The following is a 23,565-nucleotide window of genomic DNA, read 5'->3' as shown; positions in this document are numbered from 1 at the left end:
TACAATCTTCACAGCACAATCCTGCGCATATCTACTCTGAAGCAGGGGCACTTTCAACCATTTACAGCACATTTGCAGTGTCCCAGGCACTCTTTATGGGAGGGGTCGGGGGGGGGCAGTGTTGATGGAATCTGCACAGCATCATGTATGAGTTGTATGCCTCCAAATCTTCCCTGTTTGTTAATGCAGATTTTCTCTTACCAGGAAAAAGTCTGGTAATTATTAAAGACTGGATGCAAAAAAAAAGGGACATGGGTGGCACTGTGGGTTAAATCACAGAGCCTAGGACTTGCCAACCAGAAGGTCGGTGGTTCGAATCCCTGCGACAGGGTGAGGTCCCATTGTTCGGTCCCTGCTCCTGCCAACCTAGCAGTTCAAAAGCACATCAAAGTGCAAGTAGATAAATAGGTATCGCTCCGGCAGGAAGGTAAATGGCGTTTCCATGCGCTGCTCTGGTTCAACAGAAGCAGCTTAGTCATGCTGGCCACATGACCCGGAAGCTGTACGCTGGCTCCATCGGCCAATAAAGCGAGATGAGTGCCACAACCCCAGAGTCGGCCATGACTGGACCTAATGGGGTCCCTTTACCTTTACCTTTAGATGCAAAAAACCCTCCAAAGGTGTGGCTGTACAAAGTGGTACTATTCAATTTTTTCTTATTTGTTTCTTATGGGTTATGTGACATTTCACAGGGCTGTGGCCTAAGTAAAGAAGGAATTGTAAGGGTTGGCTTCACAGGGCTTTTCAAAAGGTGAGCCTTCTTGTGTTTATATCCTGCTTGCTGGCTTCCCATAGGGATCTGGTGGGTCACCTGCAGAGACAGGATGCTGAAGCAGGCAGACCCTTGGTCTGACGCAGCAGGGCTTTCCTTATGTTCAAAACAACAAATAGATGCAAATAAAAAACACCTTAGTGCTAAGTAAATAATATTTCCCCCCCACTGTGGCTGTGCAGTGTTTTGTTTCGTTTTAATGTTGTCATAGCAGGTGCTGATGGGTTCGTTGTCTGTGGATATCACTTACTCTTCAGAAAAGGTTGCCTGCCTGTGACAATTTTGCCTGAGCAATGACTGCAAGATCGAATCCCCGGAGTTCTGCCCGTCTGTCCAGTTACTATTTTGGACTCCGTTCTTGGATCAAATGACTGAGGTGCAAATTGGATGTAAAAACAATTTATCCCCACCCCTCAGTCAAGCCAGCCCTGTTAGACATGCAGCCTTGTGCAGATAGTTGTTTATTTTCACAATAGGGTTTCATCTTACGGTTTCCTTCTTCCCCTCCTCTCTCTTCCCCCAAAGAAGCATGTTGAGTCTGGAAATAGAACTTGTCAGCTATGAAAATTTGATGCAGCTTTGACAAGCTGTCTCACCTCCTGAGTGCTTGGTAAAATAGGTTGGTGACTGGGAGAGCAAAGGATGTTTGAATGTGTGTGTCTCTTGGGAGTGAGTCAGGTAACAGCATGCCAATCGAGACTGAAGAACTACTGCCTTCTCGAGACCCTAGTCCAATCTTCTAATCTAGCCCTCCCTAACCTTGGACTTTCCAGACATTTTGGATTAAAACTCCCACCATCCCTGATCACTAGCCATGTTGTCTGGAGCCGATGGGAGTTGTAGTCCGAAATGTTTGAACACCAGGCTGAGGAAGATTGCTCTAACCACAAGCGCACAAACTTTGGGAAGAAGGTGCACATGGAGCACTTTGGGCCCCTTGTTGCCTTCCTTTCTCATAACACTAGAATGCATGGACATCTGATGAAGATGCATGTTGAAAATTTCAGGACAGATAAAAGAAAATACTTCTTGATGCAGCACACAGTTAAACTATGGAATTCGCTCCCAGGGCAGACAACGATAGCCACCAACTTGGATGGCTTTAAAACAGAATTAGACAAATTCACGGAGGACAAGACTATCATGGCTACTAGCTATGGTGGTTATGTTCTACCTCCACTGTCGGAGGCAAAATGCTTCTGCATACTAGTTGCTGGAATTACAGGTGGGCAAGGTGCTGTTGCACTCATGTCCTGACTTAACCACCATAGAAAGAGCTACAGAAGCCCCTCCTCCTTGACCTCTTGACATAACAATCAAAGACCTATCTAGACCAGCATTCTTTTTCCCACTGTGGCCAACCAACTGTTGGAGGGAAAGCCCAGATGCAAGACATGAAGACATTATGCCCTTTCCAGCTGTTGTTCCCCAGAAACTGATATTCAGAGGCCTCTGATCCTGGAGGTGACATATTGTCATAATGACTAGTATCCATTGATAGCCCTTATCTTCCGTGAATTTGTCTAATCCCTTTGAAAAGCATCCCAGGTGGTGACTGTCACCACTTCTTATTGCATCAAATGACACGGTTTCACTATGGGCTGCATGAAGTAGTCTTTCATCTGTTCCCAGTAAGTGGCATTCAGAGGATTCTGGCTCTCCTCCTGTCTCTGGGGCTCTCGGGCAAGACAGGAGTGCTCACACTGCCTGTTTTCACTGCTCCCCAGTGCTCTGAGCCAAGCTCTTCCCCAGAAATGTTACCTTTTTAACCAGAGATATGTCTGGGGCTGGGGAAAGTGGGAGCAAATAGCACACTGGCTTCCAGCTCAGGTCTGAGGCAAATCAGGACCCTGGACAGCTCCCAGCTGAGTTTGGCTCATCTGAAGCCTTAAAAAAGTCTGCAGTGGCTCCATCCCTATGAGAGAGCTGCTTGCCGTATTGAAAACATCTATAGCCTATTTTGCAGGCTGCAAGGTTGTGGATTAGAAGAGGTTGCAGCGGGATCAGATTCTGAAGATGAGAGAAGAGCCCCAATTTCAGGTCACAGCAATGCAAAAATGGTGGGTGCTGAGGGCTTCCCCTTGAGTGGGACTGACTGGTGCATTGTCTCAATCAGAGCCCACCTCAGGTCAACAGTAGAACTCTGAGGCAGGTACCTATAAAGAAACCCAGGGCTAACTACAGCAGAAGCATATTCTCTAGCTGCTGAGCCATGGCCCCTCCCCTATTCATCAAAACAAAAATCAATACTGCGGAGCAAACAAAAAATCTCAATGCATAAAATAATAATGGCAGCTTTTCTGAATTAAGAGCACTCTAATTCATGAATAAACATTATTTGGAAAGCCTTCTAGGCGGGAGTCTGTGTGCCTGTTTATCAGCTCCAGTAATCGTTCCAAAACCTCCATTATTTTCTTGCCTTATTGACATTTGGCAAAAGATTGCAGCTTTATTCAACCTCTTTTGTCATAATTAATAATCTGAAAAGTCACGAAAAAGCCCTGTGGATCTCCATGAACAAAGGCTACCTGGAGAATACGAGACATTTTTCTAAATGGGTCTGTTAGGTTTCAAGGGGGGGTCGCAGGTCAGAGTAAAGGAATGAATGAATCATTATAGCTGCTCCTGAATCCATTGGCAATATGCCTGGAGTCAAAGAAATGAGTGCATCTTTAACATGTCATCCCTCACTTGGCGATAATTCTTTGACAGCTCACTTGACTTTCTAGTTCAATAGGTGGACATTAATTAATGGTCTCATACATATTCATAATTGTTGGGTAAATGCAGGGACCCAGCTGTAGGAGGCTGATGACAATGGAGCAAATGAGTTTGTCTAAATATGCATTGAGCTCTGTGAGCATGATTGATGGCAAATGAAGAATGGAACATGACTTTATTAAATGATTAATCTGCAGTGAATGGTAAATTAGCATGAAGGCCATAAGATCCCTACTCCAACATTCATACAAGGAGCAGGGAAGGGCTGCTGCTAACTTGATAATGAAGCGTGATCATAGAACACAATGCAAATGGAAGATATAGAAAAATCTCAATGGCTTGTCCTCTGCATACCTGGAAGACTGCCTCCTCCATCACAATTGTGTTAACCGAGAGCATCCTTAATAATGTCTAAATCAGCTTGTGCTGATCCCAGAAACAAGCCTTTTCACTGCTGGCATCAGTGTTACGGAATGTATTCCTTACTGAAACATGAGAGATGTCATCTTTATTGCTATTCTGCCAGCTTTTGAAGGCACACTTTGATCTCTCAACCTGAGGCTCCTGTTTTAATTACAGTGTCGTCTTGATACGAGTGCATTATTGCATATTTTAATTATGGATATGCATGTTTTAATGCTTATGGAATTTGTTTTATATTTGTAAATGGCTCAATAGCCTATTTTTGCAGTAAACAGTGTAGGCATTTGCACTGGCAGAGGAAGAGGAATTCGGGGGGAGCGCACCGCCCCCGGCAGCGCAGTGGGGTGCCATCGCGGCTGCCTTCCTGGGTGCCACGCCCCTGCAGGCGGCGCTGTATTATTATGCAAGCCCCAATCCTGGAGAAATAGCATACCTACCAAGGCCAACATTTTTTCCGGACTTCCAGACATAATATTTATTAGATGGAGAGTGGTCTGACAAAATGATATTATTTCCAACTTTGTTTAAAGCGGGGTGGGGCGTGGGAAAGATTATATGGATTGTTGAGTGGCAGCTGTATGTTTTGAAATGTTGTACTATTGTTCTTTTCCGCTTTTGCTGCTTTTGATTATAAGCTGTTTTGGATGGGCATTTGCCCAGAAAAGCAGTCTTAAAATATTTTAAATGAACTTCCTGGATAATTCATACCTTTGCAACATTGACATTTTTCAGAGGATGCCTACATCATTTACATCTAAACTTTCCGAAGCGAACAAAATTTTTATCCAGTTTGAATGTTGGGGTGATGTTTTGTTTAGCAGATGGCATGCCTGAAACTCAGTTCTCCTCCATCTCTTCTAGCTAATCACCCTACCAAATGATCACCATAATCGTGAAACTTCATTATAGGACCTCTGCTGCCTCCAGTTACAGGGCAAACAGCACTGCATAACTTGGAAGAGATATGTCCCCAAGCATACAAAAGAACTGCAAGTGTGCTATCATCTCTCAAAAAAGGAAGTGTCTACACTGTGGAAATAGACAGACAGACAGACAGACAGACAGACAGACAGACAGACAGACAGACAGACATATATCTAGTGCTTCTTTCCCTAGAAAAATGGGTGCTGGTACTCACCATGAAGATGTTACAGTGTCACACTTTTAAACAAAAAAAGTGCTGGTACTGTGTACCATTGAGTACCTCCTGAAAAAAATATGGCTGTATATATCATTTGTATATCTATAGGCAGACAGGGGGGTGGGTGGGTGGGTGGGTATTTCCACCTAAGGTCTGCACATTTTTCTTGATTTTATTCTTTTATCTTTTTGTAAACCATTTTGAGGCTTTTTAAAAAAAATAATCAAGTGGTGTTTAAATTTCATGAAGTAAATAAATAAGGGTCCCTCCATATTGGTCTTTTACTGTGACTGTATTCTGCAACATATTCTTCACACAATGCCAGTGCACTGGTGACGGATTTATTCTGCTCTTGTTTGTTCTGCGATGTTTCCCCAATGCTACCACACGTTATTGCTGTCTGGAGGGGCTACGGCACAACAGAAGCAGAGCAAAAATAAACCAGAACATTTGTGGTTACAGCATTTCAGTTCTGGGATGCATACTGATTGGAAAGGAAGCCATCTGACCACCCCAAAACTTTGCAGGCGCAAACTGTAGTGGAAGCAGGGTCATGTTTGACCGCCCAGAAAAGCATCATGAGCACAAAGTATCAGGAACACACAACAGAGAAAAAAGATGTCTAGAGCAGGGAACAGCAACCTTTTTCAGCCATGAGCTGGTCCACCATCCCTCAGACCATGTGGTGGGCCAGACTATATTTTTTTGGGGGGGAATGAACGATAACACTCATAATTTAGCAAGTACTATGGAGACAATGCAGTTATAGAAAATATAGATTATTGGAAAAGATGCAACAGAAAAGGTTTAAATATAGGACCCCTGGAGGGGAGGTGGGAAGTCCAGAGATTCAGAGGAATCTGTAAATGTGGATGTGAATGGATGTATTGTTATAAATATATACTTGTAAAACAAAACAAAAAATATTTTTTTAAAAAAATATGGCAAGAAGTCAACGAAGGTTCATCTTACTCTAGAATGCTATCCTTTGTATTGGAACTGTCTAAAACAAGAGGAAATTTTATTCAGTTTGAATGCTTGAGTGACAGATTATTTAGCAGATTGTCTTTCTGAAGCCTGGTTCTCCCCCATCTCTTCCAGTGAATCATCTACTCCATCCCTCACTTATCTCTGTGTCTGTAACTCTCAGGAGAAGCAGGGGGCGGGGGTGTGTGTGTGATTCTTTCCTCCCTTAATTGTACAGCACTCCTGGCACCATCCCACCCCAAAGGCAAAGTTCCATTGGAGCCAACTGCTTCCATTCTAGCCTAAAACCTGCCATTGATAGAGGGAGTTGTTGTCTTTTCTTCCTCAGGACATCGGCCAGCTGCTTCGCAGCAGAACTAGCAGCATACAAAGGAACAAGTTGTAAATGTTGGAGAGGCTCCTCGCCCCACAAGATAGTTTCCTGCAGAAATGCCATCTGTGGCTATTTTCTCATCCAAAAGCTCTTTCTTGTTCATTGTCTGCATCCATCCAATAAAATAAAGAGGGAAGAGGAAGGGGGGACGGGCGGGTTGCTCTTACAACCAAGTTTCCACAGACCAGTTAAATTTGCCTAAAACAGGGAAAGGCATCGCCTGAAGAAAGGAGGGTCAGGATTTGCGTAAGATTTGAATGTACCCATTTATGCCTATAGATGCAAACAGAGGAATCATCACTACTATATAAATAGAAATAAAAGTCCCAAGTGGCTTCTGAGTGTAACCTGAGTCATTTTTATAATAGGAAGGACCAAATTCCAAACATAAACATTAATGACAAATGGAGCTCAGTAATTATTTTTATAAAGACCCCAATGTCACAGAGTTAAACCCCCAGTTTAAAAGGTTAGCACAAACACACACACACACACACACACACACACACCATAGTTAATTATCAAGACAGCGTTGGCTACACCACATGGCTGGTGTTAGAAGTAAAGGAGAGCAGCTCCCTCACCCCGAATCACCTCAATTAAAGGCAAAGTTGGAATCCGTTTCCTTTCGCACTCTGACAAGCACCTAGCATTTTTGCTTTGATGCAGCAATTGAAAGCATAGCTTTTAGTGTTTTTGTAGGTAGTCCTTGAATTTCTTCCAGTCCTCTTCCACTGCTTCCTCTCCCAGGTCTCGGATTCTGCCAGTCATTTCTGCTAGCTCCAGGTAGTCCATCAGTTGCATCTGCCATTCTTCCAGCGTGGGCAAATCTTGAGTTTTCCAATATTTAGCGACAAGTATCCTTGCTGCTGTTGTTGCATACATGAAAAATGTTCGATCATTCTTTAACACCCTCTGGCCAACAATGCCCAAAAGGAGGGCCTCTGGTTTCTTAGGGAAGGTATACTTAAATACCTTTTTCAGCTCATTATATATCATTTCCCAGAAGGCCTTAACCCTGGGGCAAGTCCACCAGAGGTGAAAGAACGTTCCTTCAGTTTCCTTACATTTCCAACACTTATTGTCTGACAGGTGATATATTTTTGCTAGCTTGACTGGGGTCATGTACCACCTATATATCATTTTCATAATGTTTTCTTTCAAGGCATTACATGCCGTAAACTTCATACCGGTGGTCCATAACTTTTCCCAGTCAGCAAACATAATATTATACCCAATGTCCTGTGCCCACTTTATCATAGCTGATTTGACCGTTTCATCCTGTGTATTCCACCTCAGCAACAAGTTATACATTCTTGAAAGTACCTTAGTCTTAGGTTCTAACAGTTCTGTTTCCAATTTCGATTTTTCCACCTGGAATCCTAACTTTTTATCCAATTTAAAAGCCTCTTTAATCTGAGCGTAATGTAACCAATCTCACACTTTATCTTTTAGTTTCTCCAAACTCTGCAATCTCCAATTGTCTCCATCTCTTTCTAGTATTTCCCAGTATTTCGGCCATTCGACCTCCATATTGGGTCTTTTCACAGCCTTAGCTTCCATAGGTGATAGCCACCTTGGGGTCTTGTTTTCTAATAAGTCTTTATATTTTGTCCAGACATTAAACACTGCTTTCCTTACAATATGGTTCTTGAAATTCTTGTGAATCTTAACCTTGTCATACCACAGATATGCATGCCATCCAAAAGCATTGTTAAATCCTTCCAAGTCTAACACATCAGTGTTTTCAAGAAGCAGCCAGTCTTTCAGCCAGCAAAAGGCTGCTGATTCATAATACAACCTTAAGTCTGGCAGGGCAAACCCCCCTCTTTCTTTAGCATCAGTTAATATTTTAAACTTAATTCTGGGCTTTTTGCCCTGCTGAAAGCATAGCTTTTAAAGGAGAACGACCCAGATTATATATATATATATTGTCACACACCACCCCAGTCTCCGAGAGGTGTGAGATTCCAGGGTTCCAGGCGCTTGCCCAGGGTTCCTGTTTCCTCTTGGAAATAAGGCACAGCGGAGAATGTGGTGTATTCAGGATATATGGTTTATTTGCACATATATACAACCTGAGCCTGCAATGGAGGAGTTTGAGGCATGAACACTTTGAGAGGGTCCTGTTTCTCCCCTTGCTGCAGCCTTGGATTCAAAAAGATCAAGCGTGGCTCTGATCCTCCTCTTTAGCTTGCTGCGTTTTAACAGACTGCCATTTTCCCCTCTAGCTTGTTGACACAACTATTTTTCCTCCAGCCCGCAGCATCCCCGACTACAATCCCAAATACAACTCCTCTCCTTCCAACTCTAAAAAAAATGCTACTGCAAAGGCTTTTGTCTTTCTAATTAATTATGAGTTGGGGGAAGGGCCATTCCCTTTGTGCCCCTAACGACTCATCTTTAGAGGGTCATTACCAGGCTAGCTCCTGGTTTGTATTTTAACATGCTAAATCCAGTGTGTGGCACCCAGGAATTAGATTGGGGGAGTCCAGGCACCCACAAACTGATAACAGCATACTATGTGGAATTTTTGCAATGTGATGCTTACAAAGATCCATGTTTTTAGATCTCTACAGTTTTTCAGATAGATAGATGGATGATACGCAACTAAGTTTTAGTCAGAGGAGACCCATTAAAATTAATAAACAAGATTAAGTTAGGTCCATTCATTTCAATGAGTTTACTCTGAGTAAAACTTAGCTGAATATCACTCATGTTTTTAAATATATATTTCTGTTGTGCACCGCTTGAAAAACATTAGCGGGGAAGTGGTTTAGAAGCATTAAATAGAAAAACAAATAATGTTGACCCTGCAAGACATAGGAACTTCTCAAAGTTGTGATAAGAGCTAGGCCCTCCACCCCCCCACCAACTTAGGGAAATAAAAAGGTAAAGGTACCCCTGCCCGTACGGGGCCAGTCTTGACAAACTCTAGGGTTATGCGCTCATCTCACTCTAGAGGCCGGGAGCCAGCGCTGTCCGCAGACACTTCCGGGTCACGTGGCCAGTGTGACAAGCTGCATCTGGCGAGCCAGCGCAGCACACGGAACGCCGTTTACCTTCCCGCTGGTAAGCGGTCCCTATTTATCTACTTGCACCCGGGGGTGCTTTTGAACTGCTAGGTTGGCAGGCACTGGGACCGAACGACGGGAGCGCACCCCGCCGCGGGGATTCGAACCGCCGACCATGCGATCGGCAAGTCCTAGGCGCTGAGGTTTTACCCACAGCGCCACCCGCGTCCCCTATAGGGAAATAGTGGGCCCAAAATATTACTCAACCAAGCAATAGACTGGTGCCTCCCAAACTGATGAAACATCATTCCCACTTTACGTATTTGATGGGTGCAAGATACTTTAATCACTTCCTCAAGTTGGTCAATGTCAAGGCCGAGTAATGTCCACTTTGCCTTTACTCTCCCAGGATGGTTCAAGAATGTGAGGACCAGGTAAATACTGAAGAGCAGCCTCAGAAACTTGGTAAGGATTGCCACCGCCTAAGATGTAGATCTGAAGTTCAGAGAGTCTGCCAAGCTTTGCAAATTCAACAACTACTCCTTGGATTTACTTTCCAGATTTTGCTGCAAGAGCAAGCCAGAAGTGTTAGATTGGGGTTTAATTCAGGGGCAGCAACACATTCCTAAAGATGCAGTGAGGTCACAATCAGCAAAACTTCTCAGATTTTCAGCCTTTTGAGAGGACTTGAGCTATCTCATCTGCATTATAGTGCCAAGAGAAGGCTGGCTTTGTCATGTCTCCCCTTAGGCAGCAACAGCCAAGCTGGTGGGGCAGAGCCATGGAAACACCCTCCCAATATCAACATTGCTACAGCTTCCCTGGATGATGCTGGGGTGAGATCTGTTAGGAGACCCCTATTTCCCTCACAGTTACAATCAACAGAGTGAATTACAAATCAGTCCATCTTCACAGGGAACTCTGGGAAATGTAGCTCTGTTAGGGGGCTAGGAGTCTCCTGATGACTCTCGGGATCCTTAATGAACTACAGCTCCCAGGATTCTTTGGGGGAAGCCATGATGACTGTTTAAAGTGGTATCAGAGTGCTTTCAATGTATGGTGTGGCCAGAGTGAGAGTGTTGCCTTCCCTCTTCCTACTACTACTACTAAAATTAATAACAAATGTCTTGACATTAAGTTTCATTGGTTTCAAAAAGGGCCTGCTCTGGAACATCTTATACAGTGGTAACTCTGGTTACGTACTTAATTCATTCCGGAGGTCTGTTCTTAACCTGAAACTGTTCTTAACCTGAAGCACCACTTTAGCTAATGGGGCCTCCCGCTGCTGCCGCCGTCGCGCAATTTCTGTTCTCATCCTGAAGCAAAGTCCTTAATCCGAGGTACTATTTCTGGGTTAGCGGAGCCTGTAACCTGAAGTGTCTGTGACCTGAAGCGTCTGTAACCCGGGGTACCACTGTAAAACCTTCTCCACTTTCTGCCTGCACAGCTGTCCTTTGAGTCCTAAGGATTTTTCACAATGATTTGTAAAGTTCTGTGTCTTCTGAGCTCTGGGAAACAATGACCGCTCCCCACATCAAAAGGGGGTCGCCTTTTGCGTGGTTGCACACAGCCCCCTGGATCCCATGCGGCTTCTGGCAGTACGGGCTGCTGGCTTCGCCCTCCCCAGACTGGATACCTGGAGGTCTCCACCTACTTCAGCCAATTGCCCAATCCCGCCCACCTGGGGAGGCATTGCCAGAGGATCGGCCAGGTAGGGGGAGGGACCGCCCTGTCCACACAACAGAAGGTGGATCTTACCTGGGAATCATCAGTTGGCTCCAGAGCTTTTCCCACCCTGCCCTCCCTCAGTTAAGCCTTCTTTTGCAGGTTAACCTCTTCTCCACAGGTACGTGGGCGCTGCTACATCATGGTCACTGTTGAATGGCTAGAAAGGAATTTTCCTGCATTGGCAGGCTTTGACATCCCCGTAGCAAAATGTCACAACTTTGGTGGTTTCAGGCCTTGGGCGAAATCCTTTAGTCTATCTTCCCTAAATGGGGGGGGGGGAGGGCATGAAGCGGTGACCCACGCCCCCTTGCGGTGGCGATCCCAGAGTTCCCCATTAAAGGGGTCTTGAGGGGAGGCATTGGCCATACGCTGAGAGGTTGTCATTGCTCTCCCCTGCGACAGCGGCGAAACAGGGGGCGTGCTCTCTGCTTGAACATATGATCTCCAGAGCCAGCCCAATCCCCACACATTCTGGATAACCCTGATGTGTCCCCCAGATCCCCAGCTGGGGACTGGGAAGGATAAACGCCCAATGCCTGAGCCAAGGTCTCCCTACATCTGAAACTTAATAAAGTTGTGGCCAATTTTAATCCCATAGCACGTTGTCTTGAGTCATTATTTCACTCGGGAGTCGCCTGGGGTTGGGGGGACTCCGCCTGTCCACGCAAATGGGAAGCTCCTTCCTCAGTTTGATTCTTTCCTAAATCTTGGCTCAACAGAGGAGTCCTTGGAAAAGAGCCAAAAAACTCCCGAAGCAGTTGAACGAAGTATGATGTTTTGGTGCACTCTAAACATTTTTTTTTTGGGGGGGGGGGGAGAGTAGGGGACTTTTGTACAAAAAGTTGGAAATGGACAAGAAAGCCAATGTGGTGTTATGGTTAGAGTGTCAGACAAGGACATGGCAGACCAGGGTTCAAATCCTCACTCAGCCATGAAGCTCACTGTGTGACCTTGGGCCAGTTGCTTCCTCTTGGCCCTACCTCACAGGGTTGTTGTGGGGAGTAATTGACATGGGAGAGAACCAGATATGCCATCCTGAGCTCATTGGAGAAAAAGGTGGGATACAAACGCAATAGAGAAATTCAATGAATGAATGAATGAATGAATGAATGAATGAATGAATGAATGAGGGGGGTTAATAGCAAGGAAAAGCATAACCCCTCAACCTGTCACAGAATGGTAACCAAGAAAAGGATAGGCTTACTGTTTGCTTCTGTGGCTTGTGGCCTTGGCTTGGCTAGAGCAAGTAGCCTCTCTGAGGCTACGGCATTCTTTGCTGCCTGAGTCACCTGAAGACAAGAGAGAAGGATGTCATATTCCATGGATGCTCTACATCTGTGCGCCAGGACTGCACACAAGCAAAGAGAGGGTGGCAGGTGGCACGAAGGAGCAGCCAATCAAATTCCCCTTGCAGCAGCTCTCCAAAAACTGTGCCCAACGAGGTTCACTATTTGTTGGCATCCATTCGTCTTAAGAGACAATGGAGTGTGCCTCTGGGGGTGAAGTCAAACCACTGCATTAGCAGCACTGAAGTGACCACCCTGGGGAGCAAGCCTGGGCAGTGTGTATGGAGGTCCTGCGCTGCCCAGATGCCAACACCTGCCCCCTCTCGGCCTTACTGATGTGGTCCAAAGTGAAGCAAAGCAATGCGTTTGGCACCTGCTTTGCTGCAGGAGTTGCTGGAAGGAGGCGTACAAGACGTCAACCAACCGTCTTAGGGACTCTACTCTGGATTTGTGTAGGGTTGTGTAGGCACATTCACACACCTCTTTTCCCTGCTCTGACTGGCAGTGGCTCGGGCTGTCCTCTTTTTTGCTCTTCAAGATATGGCAACCCTAATGCCAGTACTACAGAGAATGATTGCTAAACCCGTTGAACAATCTGCTCTGAAGATACGCTCTGTCACAGGGATAGAGAACCGATGTCACTCAAATCTTGTTAGAACACAACTCCCATGAGCTGCAGCCTGCATGGCCAATGGCCAGGGATGATGGGAATTGGAGTCTGGTACCTTCTGGAGGGCCACAAGAACCCCATCCCTGTCATATTAGGATTCAGGAATGAAGAAGAGGCTGGATGAAGGAGAGCAGGATCATGAGGAGAGACAATGTAATAATATTCACGCAGCAAAGAGTACACAAGCAAGAACCAGGGGGGGCAGAGGTGGTGTGGTGGACCAATTGAACGGATGGAAGGGAAAGAAGTGGCATGACAAGATGAGGAGAGTTTGGCAGGTGGCATGGAGCTGAGAGTGGAAGGTCAACAGAAGAGGGGCACAAGTTGGAGTATATGGAGGGCAACCCAAAAGCCAATGATCAGAAGCAAAGATTTGGTGATTTCTGCATGTAAAAATGCTTCTGCTCATTGCTCTGTGGATTTCTACTGCATATGTAGCCAACCTGTGGCACAGGAAGTGGACTCATCATGGCGACATCGGCTTGTCTCTCTCCCTGATAGCAGCAGCTGATTTTTTGGAGTGGAAGCACTTGACCATGCTAGGTGTGGGAGAGGTGGATGTGGTTTTTGAGGAACAGCCTTGTTATGTACTGAGTTGAATAGTATCCAAAATGCAGCAGTCTGATTGGTCCTAGAACAACAGGATTCAGAATGCAGCAGTCTGATTGGTCCACAGGAACCACCCAACCCAGCTCCAGGTGGAAGTGAATCCGCAACCTGATTGGATTACAGGAGCATCCCGGAATTAGCCAGTCACGTGGGGCCCATTGTGTAAATAATGTACAGCAGACATTCTGGGGGAACTTCCATTCCTCCTCACCACTATGAGCTGAATAAAGAGCATGAAATCCACTCTGGACTCCGAGTATATTTCAAGCCTCATGGGCCAAATCCTGTTCACGGTCTGGAGATTCCCAATCCCTGCTATAGAGAGGGAACGGAAGCTTTATTCGAATGTTACAGCAACAGAGTATGAGGCTGCCACAAATGTCTGTACGCAGTGAGCCAACATGGAGCAGCTACACCATTGTGTGGAATCTCAACCGCAGGGAAGCATTTGGGGCAATCACGCCAGATGGGCTGAAAAGGAGGCAGGCTAGGGAAGGACTTACATACCACAGAATAAGGGGAACGGTGGAATTCCCAGCCAGCTGGGCAAGGCCGAGGCCTTGCCAGCTCCTTCAACCTGGGTGATGCCTGCGCCCTCAGAGCTGCTTCTGTCACGAACCATTCAGCGGTGGGCCTGGGTTTGCCAACAAAAGGAAAACAGCAGCAACGCATGAGACACTATGTCTCTCTCAGACATCTAATAAAATTGATGGCAGGAAACGTAAGGCATATTAAAGGAAATAGTTCATACACAGCCTGTGGAACAGCTTGCCACATGGTTTTGCAATGCCTGCAGTATAAATGCTTCCCCCCTCCTCTTAAAAGAACTAGATCAGTGGTGTGGAATCTCCCCAGCCTACAGCACAGATAAGGCCCACATCAAGATTTGATCTAGCTCTCTGGGTCTCCTCCTACACACACCAGCTATTTAGTGGCCGAGGAAGAAATCATGCAGTTGCAGCTCCTATCTCTGCAAGAAGATCAAAGTCTAGGAGGAAATGTCTCAAGAGACTTGTGTTCCTTGACAAATGGTCTCACTGCATTTTGCAGTTGCGTGCCTGCAATTTTCAGGATGCAATTGCATTTTGAGGCTGGGGGCTTTGAATAGCTGTAAGGCAGAGCCTGCAGTTCAGTTTTGTACAGATGTTATTTGCTTTCTTTGGCTGCGATTACTGAATTCTTGTTGACTTTTGTACAGTCGGTACAGATAAAGGGCAGATAACATTGTTTAGTTATTGCATCTTAGGGCCCAACTCCAGACCCTCCGAGTGTAGGGTTGTAATACTCCCAAAAGGGGAAATCTGGACAAAGTTGTTGACAGAAGCCGTCCTGGTTTCTGATTTGATCCCAGAATGTCCCATTTTCCTTAGGGTGTCCCTATTTTCATTGGAGAAATATTGGAGGGTATAGCGCTATCCGACCCCTGAAGGCAATCCTGTACAGTATAGGGAAGGTTTTTTTAATGTTTAATGTTCTATTATGTTTTAATATACGTTGGAAGCTGCCCAGAGTGGCTGGGGCAACCCAGTAAGATGTGTGGGGTATAAATAGTAAAGTGATCATTATGGAATGGGACGTCCCTATTTTCACAGGAGAAATGTTGGAGGGTATGCATCTAGTCTGAAGCAGCCTTGAAATGATTGTTTGCATCTACTGCTCATGCGTTTTATAATACAGGTAAGGTAACAGGCAATAGCAACCTCTGGAAGGGCTGATAATTGTAAGATCACTGCAGGCAAGGAGGGAGGGGGAATCAACGGTATTCTCCCCTGATGCAGTCCTGACCAAAATCGATTTTCATCAGAAAAATGTTGGAGGGTATGCAGCTCCCATCACTGCTCTAGCCTCCCCAGCTCCTGCACAAGAACCCTGGACTGTAATGCACACATTCTAGGTGTGGATTTGGATACCGCCAGCTATGGCCCTACAATGGTGAGATCACAGGACTGTTTCGTACTGGGGGAAACCACAATCACCAGACTTATTGCCCTGCCAGGCTTTGATTCTCCTGAGCTTTTTAGGCGCATTTTTCCTCCTGCTGTATTATGCTGCTTTTTCGTGGTTTTTAGTTTATAGTTAATATTGCACTTACATTTTAATTCCTTCATTCCTTCTGGTAAACCACCCTGGAGAAATCATTGAAGGGAGGCATAAAGAAAACGATCTAAAGGACAGCGAATCTTGCTCTGAAACTGTGTTGCAACATAATAAAATTGGTTGTCCAGCTTTAGCATGCCGTTCCCTTTCTCATATATATGCATACTGAGTTAATTCGGTCATTGTAAACAAATCCGTCAATCCAGGGTGGATTTTTATTTCTGGTCACTTTATTCCTCACCTGTCTGCTTTATAACGTGGATGTACAGTTTTGCATTTAGCCAGCTCTTCTAGCCTAGGAGTTAAGACTGAAGAGAAGTATTTAAATTTATTTACATGTATTTGTGTTAGTGGGCCTTTTATATATAAAGTTTTATTAAGACTTTTCACTACAATAAAACAACAAACTAATCTAAACAAAAAAAATGAGAGAGGGAGGGAGGGAGGGAGGGAGGGAGAAATACTATCTCACCAGTATATCCTAATTTTTATCCCATACGGAGAAGGATGCACCCTCCCATCTCTCGCCTTGCAGCATCTCTTTCCTTCCCCTGCCTCTCACCCTGGGAGACCCTCCCTTCCCTGCCTTTCACACAGGGTCTTTCACCCACCATCCAACATCTTCATCTGCCTACAATTTTACCAAAACACAGTAAGAGAGAATATTAAAGTCAGAGAGAATATTAAAGGAAATATCTTGGCGCTTTGTAATTCCCAGTGCCTGGGGCAACGTCACCATCTCTCTTCATTAGACAACGTACCCCTTCTCCTTCAAAAGTCAGGGCTTGCTTGCCCACATTTGTCCTGCGCCTAGAATACCTGGGTCCAAGTGGTTTTCCACTTGACCTGTGCTTTTGAGGCATGGGTCTGAGTGGTTTTCCCCTGGCCTGGCTGCTTTCCCAGAGGAAACCCATCCTTTAGTGATATATAGGAGCAAACGTCAATCTGGAGAAAACCCAAATTGCTGTTTGGTCCAATTGAGCACTAAAGAGTGGTTTTCCCTGGGAGAAAGCAGCAAGACACGAGGAAGTGTGGATAAATAGTGCCCATTTAAATAGTGCCCATCAATCCAGCAAGTTAAATTTCCACTGTCTGCGATGGTAGAAATAAGGCAGGCCAGAATCCTCGTCACACACTGCCCTGGCTTTGTTCTACGAAGCCCTATCAAATTTCTACCTCTGCCTCCGCCTTTCTCCTTCTCTTAAAAAACACTCTAGGCAGCAATGGGAAATGGAAATGGTGGTGGTGATGCCAACGCGACTTGCCTTAAAGTAGGCTAGGATTCAGAAAATGTTCCAAAACCAAGGATGGAGATCCTGCAGAACTCCAGATGCGGCTGGATGACAACTCCCACCTGCCCCTACCAGCATGGCCTATGGTCAGTCATGACGGGAGTTGTCGCCCAAGAACATCTGAAAAACCACAGGTTCTTGGCCCCTCTTCTAAAGCATCAGAGCCAGAACGAGTCTCAGAGGGTGACAAGGCTGAGGATTTGCCAAAGCCCCAAGGCCAGCTGAGGATCCACTGTGCTAAAAACAACACTGCTGTTTGCACTTTACACAGAGTAGCCAAAGAGATTAGGTGATGCTTACTAGCTCTCCTGGGATAAAGGCACAGAGGTTGCCATGCCCCAAACAGCGCCCCCCCCCATTCTGTTGACAGCACTGATCAGAGCACAAATACTTGACAACTTGCCTGGGACTGTGCCTCTACGTTCTGATGTACGCCTAGGGAGAGACAGGGGGCGGGGAGAGTGTGTTAAAAGCATTGGCAAAATCACTCCTGTCTCTGTGCCCAGCTCTGATATTCTTCTAGGCAGATCTACACTAGAACACGTATCTGTTTTATACTGGTTTAAAACAACAAGCTGTTTCTGAGATGAATTGCTGCATTTCCTCCCGCCTCCCCTTAGCAGTGGCAGTGCTTTATGGCGGAAACTTTCTTTAGATCTACTAAATCAAATAGTTTCCCGCAGCTTTGCAGCATATAGAAATAAATAAGCTGGCTAACTAATGCACAGTGAAATCTGAGACCACAAACGACTTATCCACACTTACCTTTCCCTCTGATATTTCCCGGCAGAGGTGTGCAGTCTGTGTCTGAACATTTTTGTTCTGCCCCCAGATTTCCCTTCCAAAACCCACTCTTGAAAGCTTAATCTGAGCAAACGTCAATTCGGATTTTATGAGGATTACCATTTGCGCCAGTTGAGCTTTAAAGAGTGGAGGGTTTTTTGCAAGGAAAGCTCTGGAGGAAAAAAAATATATTAAAAAAATGGGGGTCTGCTCAGACACAGAGCTTTAAATTGTAGACCATGTCTGGAAAGAGCAGAGGAAGTAAGTAAGTTTGATTTAATACAAACATGACATTTCACCCCAACACCAATGAGCATTGATATTGGGATAAAGGACAACAGACGTAGTTCTTACCTCTTAAATTGTTGGTTATCTTGCACCTGGCCAAGCATGTTGATCCAATCCTCTGTCCTCTAATCCCATTTCAAAGGTATGTGTTGCCAGAGCAACCAGCTCTGGAAACGGTGTTCCTTCTAGGAATCACAATTATGTTTCCAGCCAGGTGGTGAATTTCGGCAACTAGATGTCTTGGGGACGTCTAGGATTTTGGCCTGAGACTTTGTTTTCAGAGGGCCATCTTCAGCCCTCAGGGCAAGCTGCCCCAAGATCTAAAATTTCTGAGGGCCTTCCTTGGGTGAGAGCGAGGAAAGAAAGGGGAGAGTTTATATAAGAAGGAAGGTTTTGAAAAAGTAATATATAAGTCTACTTACTAAAAATAGTATTCCATACTCCACAACTGTCCTGGGAAAACTGGGACATCCCATTTTTTCATGTGAGAGCCAGCAGCCATTTTGGATGCCACAATCTCACACCCCAAAAGTGCTTTATTCAAGGCCATGATCTCACACAGCACCCCCAAATGTGTGTTTTTGGGTGCTGTGCTCTCATGGAAGCACACAGTCCTGAAAAAAAGCACTTTTGGTGGGGCTGAAATCTCACGCAGGTCATGTGACTTGCTCAGAAGCCATGCGGCCTGGTTTTGGGCCTGGACATGTTGGAGGGTATGGTATTCTGATGTGTCACCAGGTGCTAGATGGATTTAGCTTACATTGTTGTTTTTGTTAGTAATAAGAGTCCTGTCGCATCAGACCAAAAGGCTATCTTAGTGCAGCATCCTGTGCTCAAAGTGGTCAATCATATACCAATGAGAAGCCAAAAACAGGAGCTGAGTGCTCTCCCCACCTGCAATTCCCGTCAACTGGTTTGCAGAAGCATTACTGCCTTCAACAGTGGAGGCAAAATATACCCTCCACGGACAGGTACCCAGCCTTATCCTCCTGGATTTGTCTAAACCAGGGGTAGTCAACCTTTTTATACCTACCGCCCACTAATGCATCTTTCCTGATGGTAAAATTTCCTTACCGCCCACCAGTGCTCGATGGAAGGAGGATTCAGCTTGTGCCATAGAACCCCCTACCGCCCACCTAGAATCCTGAAACACCCACTAGTGGGCGGTAGGGACCAGGTTGACAACCCCTGGTCTAAACCTTTTTCAAAGCCAACCAAGCTGATGGCCATGACTACACCTTGAGGCAGCAAATTGCAGTATTTACCTGTGTTTTGTGTGAAGAAGTACTGCCTTTTGTTCATCCTGAAACTCCCACCATTCAAGCTTCATTGGATGGCCCCAAGTTCAAGTATTATGAAGGATAAAGTCTCTGTCCAATACTCCACATCAAACGTAATACCATACAATTCTATCATGCCTCCCTTTACTCGTTGTTTTTTTTTCCAAAACTAAAAAGTCACAACCTTTCCTCATAAGAGAGTTGTTCCAGTCCCATGATCATTTTGGCTGCCCTTCCATGACCATCTTCAATATATTCATATCAAGAATGGGAAAGACCCAAAGCTTATAGCAAACATAACTGTTAATCATAATAACATATTTTCTGTACAGTCATACCTCGGGTTACAGATGCTTCAGGTTGTGTTTTTTTGGGTTACGGACCCGCTGAAACCCAGAAGTACCAGAATGGGTTCCTTCCGGGTTTTGGGGGTCGCGCATGCGCAGTAGCACTGTATCGCAACCCGCACGTGTGCAGACACACCGCTGTGGGTTGTGAACGTGCATCCCGCACGGATCACATTCGCAACCCGAGTATCCACTGAATTTACAATGAGCTGCTCATCTGATTACTTTGGAAAGGCTATCGCTTGGTTGGTTGGTTGGTTGGTTGGTTGGTTGGTTGGTTGGTTGGTTTTAAAGGTGGCTAGCACAGTATTGGCAGGTGAAAATGTCCAAACTTTAAACCTTCCTTTTTTCATAGATTTAGAAGTCAGTATCCTCCAAAGTCAATTTGGAGAATACCAACAGGGAAAGGTTCTGGCAAGTCGTCCCCGCCAACGTAGATTTGTGGATTTAGAGGCACATCTCTGCCCTGCTTCCCAGCCTGCAACAGAGGATGCTTTTCCACCTCTCCCTCTCTGCCTTTGACTCCTTCTTGCATGCTTTCTGCTGCTTATTACCCACCCCCACCACTGATACCAACCTGTCCCAAGTCTCCACATGATTCAATAGAACACAGCGATGCAAACAGCTGTTGCCATGGGGACTGTGACCACATCTTCCGTTGCTGGGGGAGCTCCTGCAGACCTAATGTCTAGGCTGCACTCTAGGAACAGCCAAAGGGGCATAAGGATGTAGTAAGAGAGACTAAATTAGGGCCATTGAATCAAACACCCTGCTCTCCATAATGGCCAACCAGATGCCTTCTAGGAGAAGCCCACATGGTGGACATGGGGACAGAAGCCCTTCTCTGCTGGTGTGCCATCCAAAGACCTCTGAAAGTAAAAGTAAAAGCTTTTATTGAACTGCATCAAAGGTGAGCGGGTTCTGAAGGGAAAGACCCCTCAATGGTGTTGGCCAACTGTCCAGGTCCAGACTCTGCCTGGCAAAGCTGCATAACAGACAACAGACCAGTGGGTGTTGACACTCTTCCTGCATTCCCATGGCTTCACCTGTTAATAACTGACCTAGTTTCCACATCATGTTAAGCCAAACCATGGTTTATAGTGAACGTGCAAGTACGTGGGCTCCACAAGATGAGATTGTGGCTGCTTTGCTCCTCCCTGGTCATTCTGTTGCTGCACCGTGCTGTGTTAAGCCATGGTCTTGCTTAATGTGTGATCTGAACCTGGTTTAGCTTTGCAGGACAAAACCATGAGTCATAAACCACAGGACAATTCTTGAATAAAACTCATGGTTAGTTTTGAGAGAGCAAAACCATGAACCCAGGTTCAGATGACACCTAGGTCAGCACTTGCATAATTAAACATTCTTACACCTTGCTTCACCTTTCTCTCCTAATGTTAGAATGCCGGGGGTGAGGTGGAGAGAATCTCTGAGAATATGTATGTTATTGTTTGCAAGTATATTCCTGTTAGGAGAGAATATATTTAAGAACTTTCCTCCAGAATTATTCCAGTGCCGATTTATATAACCAAGGTCTGCATAATAAAGGTTCGACTGTGACCATGTCCTTCAGGGCTTTCCTTCATGAAGAACATGTCATAAACATTCGTTTTCTTGTAGCAGTAAAACAAAAATAGTCACAGCAACTGATATGCCATGGAACGCCCTGCCATGCTCTGAGCAGTGCATCCACCCACTTGCATGCTTCAAGAGCAGGAGTACACCCTCCTGTCGCCTTCTGTATTCCCCTGAGAGACAAAGATGAAAGAGACAACTGAGGAAATTAAGGTAGACAGCTCAGAGATACACATACACTCTGACATACAATGCAGAAGAAGACAAACTCACAAGGAAAACTCACGCAGCCCATTAAAGATGGTATCATCAGTGTGTTTGCACTGTATACTTATCCCCACTCCCTCCAAATGATGACTATTCATAGCACTGTTTCTTGTCTTCAGTGTAGGCCATACCAAAGCCAGTTATAGAGCAGTCTAGGAAAGAGTCCTGACAATGTTAAATGGAAAAAGAGCGAGGTCCCAACCAAAGAAGAATAGCAACTTAAATTGACAGAATATGCGCAGCTTGCAGACTTAACAAATAAAATAAGAGAACAAGAAGAACATACGTTTAGAGAAGATTGGAAAATGTTTATTGAATATAACTGTGTACAGCTGAGGACACTGGCAGCATTAAGATAAATTCAACAGTGTAAATAAGTTTTGATGGATGTAATAATGGAATACTGAACGGTATAGTTTTTGTAAAATATGCAGGTATTTATGATATGTAGAATGAACCATGGAAAGAGAAGAGAGGAAGTCACTGATATCTTAAGGATATAAAAATGAGTATTTTAAATTGAAAAACAGGAAAAAAAATATTTATAAAAAAAGAGTACTGACATTGTTCTCATAGCCCTTGGCCAATTGACACATGCACTGCAACATCCAAGGAGGGAAGCTAAAAATTATTAGGGTGGATTCACAGAATCATTCTTCCACCATTTGGAGAACTGTGCTTGTCACACCGTTTACAAAAGACACACAAAGGAAATTAGTTAAGAGAAGTGCATTGGAATAAAATGAATAGCAATAATAATCAACATCACTAAGCTAGGGTGTATGATATAGAGGATACTGTAGAAGCAGGAAAGGGAAGGAAAAAGAAAGGGGGAAAGAAGAGAGAAAAGAAAAAGAGAAGGAAAGAAGAAAAGGAGGGGAAGAGAGAGGGAGAGTTCCCTACACCACTGTATATTTCTTGACCCCATGAGGTGTCTAGTCATCAAATAGCAAAATGCCCAAGAATTCATGGTCTGCCACTCCAGTGTGGTGTAGTGGTTAAGAGCGGTAGTCTCGTAATCTGGGGAACCGGGTTCGCGTCTCCGCTCCTCCACATGCAGCTGCTGGGTGACCTTGGGCCAGTCACACTTCTCTGAAGTCTCTCAGCCCCACTCACCTCACAGAGTGTTTGTTGTGGGGGAGGAAGGGAAAGGAGAATGTTAGCCGCTTTGAGACTCCTTAAAGGGAGTGAAAAGCGGGATATCAAATCCAAACTCTTCTTCCATGAAGCCCTGAAGACTGAGCACCAAACCGTAGTGTTATAGTGAGAGTCAAGGAGTGATTATTGTTCCATGCTTTCCTTTCACCTCCCCTATTCTCTAAATCTCCCTATCTACCTGCCATCATGTCCAAACCTGTGTCATTTCCACCTAAGCATCCCCTCAGGGCTTGTACAGCTCCATTCCAGCCTGCCAAATCCTCAGCACCACTCCTCGCCCCTTTTACAGTGACAGTAATATTATTCACCTGTCTGTCTCAGTCTCTTTCATAGTCAAGCATAAATCGGCAGTCCAGGAAATGTGGGTTAGGGCAGCTTGCATAAATTTGTACTTGAGCAGCTCACCATCTTTTATCTTCTGCAAACATTGCATTTGGTGTTTCAATCCGCAAAGCTATTTTTGCTCTCTGGCCACCATTTCCACTCTGCACACAGATTAAACTTTCCAATCTGAAGCCAAATTGGGAATCAATGGCTCTTGCTAATTCCCCCAAGGAATGTATGCAATTATAGTACTCTTCCATATCATCCTTAAATGCAAAATGGCTCTGGATTAAGGATCTGGCGGGGGGAATCATGCCTCCATATGTGTGATCTTCACTTGTGTTGGATAATTAGGGACAAAAAGAGGTTTAGTGACAAATTGTGCTATTTAACATGCTAATATCGCCCAATATGGGTGTGCAAACTCAAT

The 23,565-nt window shown here is 45.0% G+C and overlaps 1 protein-coding gene and 1 long non-coding RNA gene across 4 annotated transcripts; one reads left to right on the top strand and one right to left on the bottom strand.

The window, feature by feature from the left end:
* Positions 1 to 9,753: 9,753 nt before the first annotated feature.
* Positions 9,754 to 20,457, bottom strand: LOC307215085 (sperm microtubule associated protein 2-like). 3 transcript variants are annotated; one of them, XM_079974252.1, is made up of 7 exons: positions 20,389 to 20,457; positions 18,251 to 18,525; positions 17,517 to 17,548; positions 16,063 to 16,129; positions 14,232 to 14,358; positions 12,364 to 12,448; positions 9,754 to 9,997 (listed from the first exon to the last, which is right to left on the bottom strand). In XM_079974252.1, the coding sequence occupies exons 2-7, from the start codon at positions 18,286 to 18,288 to the stop codon at positions 9,981 to 9,983; spliced, it is 366 nt and encodes a 121-aa protein (XP_079830378.1). In that variant the 5' UTR covers positions 18,289 to 18,525; positions 20,389 to 20,457; the 3' UTR covers positions 9,754 to 9,980. The 3 variants fall into 3 exon arrangements, with proteins under 3 accessions (XP_079830378.1, XP_079830380.1, XP_079830379.1); XM_079974254.1 differs by lacking the exon at positions 20,389 to 20,457 and adding an exon at positions 19,649 to 19,739; XM_079974253.1 differs by lacking the exon at positions 20,389 to 20,457 and adding an exon at positions 19,450 to 19,613.
* A 45-nt stretch (positions 20,458 to 20,502) lies between these two features.
* On the top strand, positions 20,503 to 21,698 carry LOC307215165. Its single transcript, XR_013838338.1, has 2 exons — positions 20,503 to 20,721; positions 21,432 to 21,698. It is a non-coding gene; the product is annotated as an uncharacterized lncRNA (long non-coding RNA).
* Positions 21,699 to 23,565: the final 1,867 nt, after the last annotated feature.

Source organism: Podarcis cretensis, assembly GCF_951804945.1.
Source record: "Podarcis cretensis genome assembly, chromosome: 4".
Taxonomy (NCBI): Eukaryota; Metazoa; Chordata; class Lepidosauria; order Squamata; family Lacertidae; genus Podarcis; species Podarcis cretensis.
Note: the sequence above shows the minus strand (reverse complement) of the source record. Positions and strands in the feature narration are given on the sequence as shown.